This window comes from Cydia strobilella, chromosome 11 (genome assembly GCF_947568885.1).
Source record: "Cydia strobilella chromosome 11, ilCydStro3.1, whole genome shotgun sequence".
Classification (NCBI taxonomy): domain Eukaryota; kingdom Metazoa; phylum Arthropoda; class Insecta; order Lepidoptera; family Tortricidae; genus Cydia; species Cydia strobilella.
The window spans coordinates 12189398-12201555 of NC_086051.1; the positions used below are offsets into that span (position 1 = coordinate 12189398).

Below are 12158 nucleotides of genomic sequence, written 5' to 3' on the forward strand. Positions count from 1 at the left end.
CTACCTGCACTCAGAACGAGTTCGACATGAAGCTAGTGCGATGTGGAGGTATGGATAAAGATATATTGCCATAAGAGCGGAGCTGACGGTCGCGAGAAACGCCGTAGTATTGAAAGAGAGACTTGAGGTATACACAGGAGAGTGTGGATCGTTGAGCACAGAGTATAGAGAGAAAAGCATGCGAGCACTGCGTCGTTGACGGATGGGAAGCCAGCCAAGCTGAGTGCGGTATGCAGAGATATGATCATATTTGCGCAGGCAAAAAATGAAACGAATGCAGTTATTGAGAAGGCGATCCAACTTATTGAGAAGTTCTTCAGATAGGTCCGGATAACACACATCACCCTTATCAATTATAAGTAGAATTAGAGTGTTTATTAGGAAAATTTTAGTCTTACATAATAGGCAAAAAGTGCTTTAGTCTGTTTAATGAATGAAGAGAGCTTAAGCCATAACTTTTCGGCTGATCTCAGTAACCTGTACTGTATTCATACTTGTTGGACACGGTGTAATATCCGTTCAGGCGTTGTAAAATTGCACTTTCACTCGATTTAGACAAGTGGAATTTGACTTCACTTTTTAATAGATCGCCTTTATAAAACTAGGTTTCTAGACTTTCTAGGCTTTAATATTACTAGTGGCCAAGCAATCTTATATCTATGTATGTTATGTAGTAACGTCACGAACGTTTGTTTTCAATTCGCTGCACGATTTATTCTGTTGGTGTACTTCATTTGCGCTCTCTTCGTAATTGCGTTGCAGCACTCATTAGGACTGGAAATATTGTAACAATACCTACATTTGTTACCAATATAGGTCAAAAACCTTTTATCATTAGCGGCCTATAGAATGTAACCTTGAAGGTCTGTTGTACGCCCAGCTGAAAAATTGCATGGCCACTTTATGAATGAATTAAATTAAATTTTGCAACTCGCATCGTCTATAAAATAAGGTCAGTTGAAAAAATGCCTTTTTTTCAGGGGGCAACTGCGTTTTCTCTACCATGGCATTGCTTGTGGTTCTCTACGACAAGTAGGGCGAAAGGTTAGAGGTCTTTCCACTATGACGGTTTTCCCAGTAAGGAAAGGGAAAAAGCTGTATTGCTTGCCCGTAACAGTATTTGTTTGCGGTCGAAACATAAAAATAGATATGTATAAGGGAGTCTTGCACCAAAGAATTACATGTTTTCACGACCTGGCCATATGTTAACGGATGACACGCTACTTAGTGTAGTATTTAACTATTTAGTTTAACTGTCAATATTGATACCATAACGATGGTGCAAAGCATGATAGATAAACTCAGTTGTCGAGATGATCTGCTAAATGCCAAAACAAGGCCTTAATTCAGTACGCCTAGGTATGATTGCTCTGTTGTCTGCGCCGTGCCAGTATCTACTAGTTCTAATTACGATTTGGATTCCGATTATTCTACTTTTGTGTACTTTCGTAACTTCAGGTATCATCAGCCTATTAAAACTGCGTAACGCAAATTGCCTACAACTATGCAACAAAACGCAAAGAATTATTTGTTGATTTGTTAAAATTACAGCAAAGTAGGTATCATATACCCTAATCCGGGATATAAGTCAAATTTCAGCCAAATGTTTAGCCGTTTTTATGCATAATTGTGGAGCAAACATCTAAATCTCGAAACATCCGAAATTTCACATTATTCATACAGAGTGATTTTGTTATGTCTGGCCATATATGTAGGTCATACTGAACAAATTATGACCATACGATCATGCGGCCCCGAAAACGCAAAAAAGACATCTGTTGTCTTATACGTTTCAGCGAGTCATATTATGTCAAGGTTTTCTATCGAACAGCAGATTTTTTTCGCGATTTCAGGGTTGGCCCCATAGTAAAAGTTGCTCAATATGACCTACGTATTCACCTCTCAGAGTATGGTCAGACATAACAAAATCACCCTGTATAATCAGTAAGATATTTTAATTTTGTCTATAATCAGTATAATCACCTACAACTATGCAAACACAACGAGTTCTTTGTTTACGTGTAAAATGTACAACATTCAGTGAGTGGCATCCCGTTCCGGTGCTGATTTGACTGACTGCGCCACGGACTACTCGTAAGTTTTCCTGCGATTTCCCCGCCGGCGCCGGCCGCTCAGTCCGCGCCGCGCGCGCGCATACGCACATTCCTCCTCTCGATAATGCATTTCGATATACTTCAAAAGTTCTTCGCACTTCAACTCTTACTTTATGGCCACATAAAGTGTTAGCGATTTGTTTTCGCAAAGGATTTTTTCGCGGGTGTTATTTAAAGTGTTTGCTTCAGTATGTCATTGGATATTATGTTTTTGACAAATGACAATCTGCGGCGGATGCGGAAGGAGCCGCAGGTTCTTGGACTTCGTTATCGAGTATGTTTGTTTGCTTATTTAATTTCTAATCTAAATTTTCCTCATGCTGGGCAGTAATGTGTCATCTCCATGTGCTAGAAATCTTAAAAAAATCACAGAAATAATTATTATATTTATAGGTACATTCAGATTTGTACCCTTTCTAGTCGGTTTCATTTCTACGAGATTCACCCAGCCGATGAAAATATTCGAGGAATTAATAGAAAGTAGGTAGGTACTTTGAAAAAGAACATGAAGTTGATACATGGCCATTGCCATATGCTATAGCAATATAGTCAGAAAAAACAAACTCGTCACCTGCGTGCCAAGAAAGTATTATGTTAGATCTTGGCACTCTCTTCTTCTTGGTCGTTTCAGAAATGCCATGTACTTTGAGTTTTTTTTATAAGCACGGCATCCAAGATCCACCCTCAAAATATTGTGCACCGATATTAAAATAAGAATTTGATGGCCTGTAATCCGTATGTCTTTAGAGCCAAGGTAAAAAGATGTGTATTCGGACTTATTGGACACGGTGTATACCACGAGTGCATCTATATAATTATGGTAACCATCTACGTATAATACATATAAATAATTCAATAGCCAAATAAAGATATTACGTAGTGTAGGTAAGCATCGTTCATTTGCTTAATTTTATTATTAAAAGTATATAAATAGAACATATCAACAGATCTCTATCTTTTAATGTTTTTAATTATTTTTACATTCTTGATTACAAAAGTATAATACTTACAGGACAACTACATTTTCCTCATACAAGTACGTGCTTAAGTGTGATTTTAGCCATTTTTGATATGATAGGATATTGCAATGGTACAGACGCATCAGGTCACGAGTGTCACGAGGAATGTGGACGAAATTATAAGGCTTCTTTTTTGCTATCTCTGCATAATCTTTAAAACTCATCTAGTTTTCGTGTCGCTATAAATCTTAAGTTCGTAAATGTAATTGCCGAAACTGGAGGTTCGGTTTTGCTCTAATTTCGGCCGAACCGAAGCTTCGACCGAAACATGATTTTTATGCCGAAACCGAATGCATGTTCGTTCGGGCATTACTAAACATCTGTAGGTTATAAGTTGTGTTCTTACAAAATTTTAAATGATGGCCGTTAAATCTAAAGTGGTAATGTTTGCAGAAATCGCGAAGCGTCTGGTTGACGTAACTGGTGACCGAAGAGCTGGCGGCTTCCTCGCACAACGTATCAGCATTGCGATACAGCGATGAAATGCCGCCAGCATCCTTGGTACAATGCCTCGAGAGCCTATTTTAGATTTAAGCTAGTTATTAATTTCGTTTACGTAGTACCACTGTATATATCTTGTATGTAAATAAAGAGATTTAAAATGTGGTAATGACTTAATATAATTACATATATAGAGATGGACATAAATTGGCGCGTACTATATGTTGTTAGGTACTATGTACTAAGTTTTATAATCGATGTGATGTTTGTCGTAGCATAGAGACACAAATAAGCTTAGTGTGCTTACTCCACACATAGATACATTTTTAACGTTTCAAAATTATCCAACCTAAAAGATGGCTATTCACACTGGGTTATTTTTAAACCTTCTTGTTAAGAGAGTAATTTAGCCGCGTCATTAAGTTAGTTACTAACACTTAGTATAATGAAGTTAAGTGGCATTATTTGAGCATCTTAACGCACGAACGAGTTTAATTGTACTATTGGCTGACTAAATGCTCACTATTCGAAATCTTTTGTGCTTGGATGGTTATTGGCTATGTCAACAATAGTGCGATGGATGTCAATAATTTGCCTTTATATGTGTACATAAATATTATACATTACATAGTGATTCAGATAACCTAAATCTAGTTCATAAGAACTCAAGGCCGGGTGTACTGACATCGCAAATTGGTCCTTTTGATATGAGAATTACTAACAAATTAACCCATTTTAATAACTTTGAAGGATGTGAGGTCACATAGTTTCAGATGTCCGTATCGAAGAATAAGAGGAAGGTGTTGATTTATTGCTATGAAAATTTGAAATAGTTATATATCACCGGTAAAACACGATTTATAGAAATTTTGCAACTGACAGGGGGTGCTTTCGAATAAATTCACGTTATACATATTTTAAAATTTCGTTTCTTTTTTTTTGCAGGGCTTATCGAACGGCGTGGAAAATGATCAGAATACTGCTAATATACCTCCCAGCGACCTCACACACAAGCGTCTCTCCACCGGGTCCACCATGTCCAACCAAAGCGCCGACTCCGGCAACGTAGACTATGCCCCCAAACACCAGTACCTGCCCCACAGAGAGGAGGACAAAACCTTTACGCAACCCAAAATAACCAACCCCCTATTCGGCGTCAACGCCGCCTCACACTACGCCCCCCAACCGGTCCTAGAAGAAGAGCCCAAGCATTACGAAAGACAACTACCCAACGGCATCCGTAAAGCCCCCGAAGGCCAAGACAACGATGCCCTCAAAAACGAGGACGCAATTGACGGTAGGAAAGACCTAGTAGTGAGCCCGAACCAAATCGCCCTCACAGAGGGCGCTGCCACCTACACCACAGATAATAATGGTAAAATCAATGTTCATGTCACCGTCATGATTAACGCAGGTAATTATATGCATCCTTACGATACCCTCGTAACAAACACATATTTATATATAGCACCGGTTTTTAACTATTTATATACGAACGTGTTTATCTAACAGTTTTTGCACAGTGATGGTTTATAAATACATGTAATGGAAGGGGCCTGCGGTCCCCGGGTCGAGCGCTCGAGGATGCATATCTGAGGCAAGCGTCTCCTTGTAGTTGCATGCATTGTATGCCGTGTTCGTTCATATTTCTGCCTTATGATGCGAGTTAGGTCTTGGTCGAGTTTTTAAAGCGGCAATGGTCACTATGGTTCCAAATGGCATCAGTTTTCTAGCCCTACGATAGGACAACTGGGAATTTTAATGTTTCTTTTGTCCAATCGAATTACGGGTCTTTAAAAAGTCCTTAATATTTATAAATATCGGATTGATTTAACATAATGCCCGCTCAATTGTTCACGACGAATTTTTTTAATCTATCCTACAAGGAAACACCAGCGTCCGATCAGACGGACAAACAAATAACCAAAGGGAATCATTTAAACCGTTAAGACTTGAGACCAAGAAGTATTGACGGTTTTTTAAAACTCGACCGAGCCTTAATTCGCAGGACTACTTTCTTGTGACACTCATTCTATTAGTTTTAATGTACTTTTTTCTGTAGTTTGTCCTGCATGCTGATTTGTTATATGTATTTTGTTATTTTGTATCTGTTCTTCTTACTTACACCGTTTTCTCGTGTTACATTTTGGTGGATAATTTTTTTTTTGTTATTTTGACCCTTCAGTCAGAAGAAAACAGAAGTACAGTTTGTTAGATAAAACTGTGATACCTACAGTTTGTTGGATAAACATGCTGAGTATTATAGAATGGGTTTATAAAAATATTGAATAACTACATATATCAAATTGGTGAATATAAATCCTATCCTTGTTACGTCTAGGTCAAAGTTGTCAGTGACAAGAGAAAATTGATCCACCCATTTCTATGATTTACCATATTTGGAGCATAATGTAATTATTAAAATGTATGCTAGTTTTAGTCATAAAACACAGTACTGCTTGCCAGATCATAAATACTAACAGTTTAAACATCAGATTTAAGTTATGACCGACTTGCTCGTAACAAGTTTTTGAAGCTTAGTAACTAAAAATCTTCTCGTTCCAATCCCTAATCAGCCTCCCATAATTTCAGGCACCCTCGCCGACTTGAAGAAGCAGCGATCACAGATAAGAACAAATGGTAGCCCAGTGGAGAACAGTCTAACATCAACGAACAACCATAGTATAACTTCATTACCGGAGGGCGTAGGCCAGGAGGCGATGCCAGTCCAGCTCAACCCACTCACGCTGTCCCCAAGTGCTGGCACCGTACCGCGCTTCTCGGGACACACGAGCGACGTAGTCGGGGACACGCGGTCGCGCAGGTGCTGTATCATTATGTAGACTATGGGAAAGTGCGGTGTAAATGTCTGATTGATCATTCCAAAAATAATTTGGGAATTTATTTTAATTGTCGATCAAATTGGGGCGGTTCGAGAACTTACTGACGTGTTGATAGGGTATTTTTGCAATATATCACTATTAAGTTACAAAGTGGATGAATATTTGGTTTTCTAACTTATAAATGGGTTGATGATGGTAGTTATGCTCTTCCGTGAGCCATCATCAGGCTTAAAATACTTTCTTATAGAAATGTTATAATAAATACTCCTGTGGGCTTTTGTTTATGCTTAGTGAGTAAAAGTAAATCATGTTATGGGTGTCGGAGATGTAACCATACCAACAAGGGACAGAAAAAATGTATTGACCCAACTAAAAAGTTACTTCTTGTAAGAATGGCCAATAACATTAAGGTTGTGTATATTCTGAATTAATTATGTAAGAGATAGTACTTCAAAGAGTCCTAGGCCGCCTAACAATCCCATTTGAGATCAGGGCTCGATTTTATAAAGCTACTAATTACAATTAGTGTGATTTGTACTGTATAAAATGGGGTCCAGACGTATGCCGGTGGAATTGCCATTGCAGCTCACAGCTACGGCTTGCCAATGTGCTAAGATCATTGTGATAGTTGCACGAGCTCAACAGTTATTGTACCTAGAGGTAAGATGGTTGCTAATATTTTAGTAAACTCTTTCTATATCCCAGATATTAAAATGACTTCTAGTGTGTTTTTTTAATAGAACCGTGTTGAAATTGATCACCGCAAAACGCGTGTAAACGTCATTACTAAATTAGATCTACTACTAATAATTACTTTTTAAAATTACTTTGTAATATCTGGGTTATAGAAATAGAGATAAGTTGTAACAGATTCCTATACGTAAGAGTTATCTTTTAGATCCGATGAACGTATTTTAAAGCGTCATCTTCGCCTTAGCATTTTCCTAGTTAACATTCCTTTATTTAATTAACTTATTCGTATTTGAAAACATTATATGTGTAGACAAAGTATTGTGATTGGAAATTGAGTACTTAAAATATTTTAAACGCATATTGTATTATATATAGATTATATTTTTAAGAGTATTTTGTACAACATTGCATTATTAACAAAAGTATCAATCAGTATTTTATTCTACACTACGTATTCCATTATAGAACCTAATTGCAATATATGAAGTGCCTCCCGGTTCAGTTGTAAAGCAAATTATATAAAATTGACATAATAATATTAATAACTTATTTTTTTAATATGTAAGAAATTGATATTTATGTAGCTTGGTATGTATAAGTAATTTATTAATAATTAAAATGTTTCAGAAGACCTATTGGAACATAATACCGTGAATATGCATTTAAAACAAGATATTTACTATGACATTTTGTTCCTGAGATTCGATCGCTTCTTGTACAAAAAAGTATTTGTTACGTGGACCAGTGCTGGCAATAAACCCATTGATGTATTGATACTTAATCTACATATACAACATAAATAACATAAGCTATATATTGATTTAGATCAAACTGGAATAAGGTATACATTGAGAGGCAAAATACATAATAAATTACGAGCTTAATACTACCTATACTGGTTAAGTTAGCTAATTGATAAACTAATAAACTTTATTTATTATGTAATTAGCCCTTTTTTACTATTTTGATATTTATTCCTTTTATCGTCAACCTTATTCTGGCATGATCCCATCAAAGCATTACAAAATGATGACTGTCTGAATTCAGTTTTGAATTTAACAAGAGATTTATTGTAATCTTGAAAATAAGCTAATCATTGCTAGGTATAAATATCTTGTAGAATCGTATGACAAATATACACTCCATCGCTTTTCGATAAAAACCATTGATTACAACATGATAATAATATCTCACATGACTGGTAAAAATGAACTTAATGCTAATAAATCGTAATTTAAAAACATTCCAAATGACTTTTCGCATTTGAGTTTTGAATTACTTTAAGACAGTTGTTATGTAGTATTGTCATTACTGATTAGGTACTTAATGTTTGGGCGTATGAGCAAACTATGTTAACAATTTAAATTTATTAAATGTTACCTTTTGATAAATTACTTCTTAAGAATTGGTTTACAACATGATCAAAGTAAAATGTAACTCATATAGAGATATACTCGACGATTGTCTACACGGATAAACATGCTTAAAAACAAAATAGATAAATGTTTCGTACAGTCAGTCAGCTTGACAGTTTTTTTTCTTTTTTTTTCTTTTTTTGATGCAAAAAAATTACACAGCATTACAGCGAACTAATACACTGTGAAATTTAAAACAAACAGTATCATACAGACTAGGTATATTATACGGTCTTAAGTAGAGGACAAACAGTAGGTACAAATGCAAAAATGAAAAACTAATACAAAACAGTTGAGGATTTCAGGTCATGCTATACCTCCATAATGTATGACACGTTTTTCTTTTGGCTCCTAGGTTTGTTTCGTGCGCCCCATGATTATTATAAACTCGTCCGGCGCTTTTAACTGTTCAGAGCGATATCCGAACTTAGCTCAAAAACGTCGAGCATATATCTACATGAAGACGTAGTAAATTTAAATTGCCCATCCACTAATGAGATTAAACAGCTGACTGTTGATAGAGTGAGGGGGCCACAGCGCGTTTAGTTTAACATCCGCACGTTACGACAACGTTTGAGCACGACCCCAGTAGAACTTGTAGAACAAAACCCCCGGTTGTAAGACTTTGGTCTCCCATTGACGTAGGTACACTGCGTAAAAGGACTCGTTATATATGTAGAACCTTGTATCATTTATTGCTATACGCAGAGCATGGTTAGCGGAAGACCGAAGCCTAAAACCTTTAGCGGCACTAAATATAGGTAGGTATATTAAAAGTTCTCCACTTCATGAATATGACAACGTTGTACGTGACGTTTGGATTGTAAGTGAATGCCTTTTCTTGTTCATTTATTGCTAAATACTCTATGTGTGCCAATGTTTTCTTATTCGTCGTAGTCGCGATCAAAACTTAAATAGTTTGCATTTTAACTTTTTAAAGGACAACTCGTATTATCTATTTAGATCATTGTAGTTTATGTATTTTTAATTTTTTTCGCCTGATATTATTCAGTGTTCAAGGTCTGTGGTATTCTTGTTAGATTTTAATGGCAGCTTGATCCATTAAGTAGAAAGTTTTTAGATTTATAAACTGTATTTTAAATATAAACGCGCCTTAAAGCACGAATAGTCACAGTAAGTGCACATGAAAATAATTGTCCCGAAGGATTCCCCAAAATGTACGGATTATACCGCAACTACAGTGAGTATTAAGTGAGTTTAATCGGTTTATATGATAATGTTCTTATTATATTATTATGAATGTCACGTGGGTTTCATTAGGTCCCATCCAGTAGTAATTCATTCGTCCATATCTTAGTCACTAGTGTAAACAAGTAATGTAGATGATTTTTATCTTTAGTACTTAGAAAACTATTGTTATTAACACTCTTTCGGAACGTGTTAACTTAGAATAATATTGCGCATAAAACATTTTGAAGATTAAAAATATGTTGGGCTTATATAAATTTATGAAAGCCCCAAATATATTTCATAGTAATGGTCCCAAAAATATACTTATATATGAAAATGATACACAATTGTCTTAAGCAATACAGAATGGCCTTAAAGAGAGATATACTGTATAAGCACAATTTACATTTCGGTTGTTTTTCTTCATAACAGTATTATTTTATGAATGCATTTTACATATTTACCTACCTGCACATACTGCGTTTTTGTGGTATTGCTATTGTATTTTATAAAAATATTAAAACCAGAAATAGTATAAAAATAAATTGAACAGTTTACGTTTTAAATTGTAATTCAGCGTAATCACTAATCAGATTTACAAACGAGGTAATGTGAAATAATTGAAAAAGAGTAGAGGTGAATTTATCTGTTATATCACTAGTATAATTATAGTCCCACTGATAAGGTCTAAATTTGTGTTGTAAATTATAAATATATTTGTATATAATGATTATGTGACCGTTGATACCAGTGCCTCCAGTCAGTACTATTAGATGCGTACTTAAATTATCAAAGTACTTATATTGTAGTAATTTCTGCAAAATTTCTTAGGGATATTTAAAATAAATTTCAGAACATTGTATTTATAGTTGGTCAAGCAAATCTTGTCAGTAGAAAAAGGCCCGAAATTCAAATTTTCTATGGGACGATATCCCTTGGCGCCTACATTTTTTTAAATTTGCCGCCTTTTTCTACTGACAAGATTTGCTTGACGTATTTATTGTAAGTGCTAAACCTTTATCGAGGAATGACGTCACAACTCTTGTGTCAAAATAAGTGTTCTTTTACATTGGATGCCTATTTTTTTGTGAAAATAGTCATCACATTTCGAATGGTTTTCTAGTGTTTTTTGACCTTAAACGAGTCTAAAGATTTCTATTGCTCATTTTTACAAACTTTTTGCTAAATTCTTACTATTTATAGACTTGGTAGAGTAATACATATCGATAGGCATGTTTAGTATCTCAGTGTTGTTCAATGATTCCTATTAGATCTTGCCCTCTACGGTCTTGCCCTGTTCGAACTACATGCCACAAATAGACATGTTGTGTAGATTATCCATAAAACTCTTAGTCTCACATTACCTAGTAGAAAATATATGACATACCAACACAATTTGAGCTTTGTAGTCATAACACTGGTATGAAAACTTCCACCAAAGAGTTTTAAAATAGTTTTATAAAATATATTGATTATGTCATTATTATTAATAGATGGATGTTGTGAAAATTATTACATACAATGTTTATTACTAAAAATAACTTATTTCATTCGATAGACAGGTCTGATTTGTAGTTAGACATTCTGTCCATTCTGTGAAAGAATTCAAGTATTTATGTAAGGAGTCAATACTGTCTTATTATTCTGATGATTATTTTGGTGCGTACATCCATTTTATGATTATGGGTGTTCAAAGTGCAGCTGATACGATTTATTATATTATTATTATATCAAATATTATGTAACTTATGTTTAAATAGATAAAAGTTAAATTTGGTACAAAAAGATAACTTACCTACTGGTGTTGTATTTACATATAACGTAAAAAATGCACGTCCAAAAAGGCAAAAATGCAATATAGGTGTGTTGTTCTTACTGTAATGAAAACTGATAATATTTAAACATAAGTATGAAGAATTCTACTTTTTTGTTATAATGTAAAAAATAAACCAATTATTTAAACCAAACATGTTCATTATTTACCTTACGTCCTACTTAGACCCACTTGCACCATTACACTAACCCGGGGTTAACCGGTTAAACTTGGAGTTACCATGGTTACCAGTACAATTCGACACTGGGTTAACGGTATTATAACCTTAAAATGCAAAATGACAATTGTACTGAGTTGACATTTGTCACCGTACCCATGCTGTATCACTTGGTAAAATTAATATAGGTGGGTATTATAGATAGGTACGTACGACCTACTAATTTACACTAATAAAAACCGGTTTAGAACTGGCGACCTTTAAATTACGTAAACGCAGCAAAATAATGTAACAAGCAACACACCAAAGTCCTCACAGTAAATATACGCGGTGTCGAATTTCCTTTAATTTTCGAAATTAAGAAATAGTTGATTGGTTATGTGCTGAAATGCTTTCGTTCAAAGGACCTCGCCATATGGTAAAACTTATCAATTTTCACCTCAGCAGCTCG

The 12158-nt window shown here is 35.1% G+C and overlaps 1 protein-coding gene across 1 annotated transcript in view; it reads left to right on the forward strand.

Annotated features, from left to right (window-relative positions):
• Positions 1 to 11683, forward strand: part of LOC134745211 (protein phosphatase 1 regulatory subunit 16A) — a 48052-nt gene extending 36369 nt beyond the window's left edge. Inside the window, exons 9-10 of the mRNA XM_063679207.1 lie at positions 4520 to 4988; positions 6167 to 11683. Coding sequence (XP_063535277.1) covers positions 4520 to 4988; positions 6167 to 6417 — 720 coding nt within the window. The 3' untranslated portion in view covers positions 6418 to 11683. The remainder of the gene's footprint in view (positions 1 to 4519; positions 4989 to 6166) is intronic.
• The last annotated feature ends 475 nt before the right edge of the window (positions 11684 to 12158 follow it).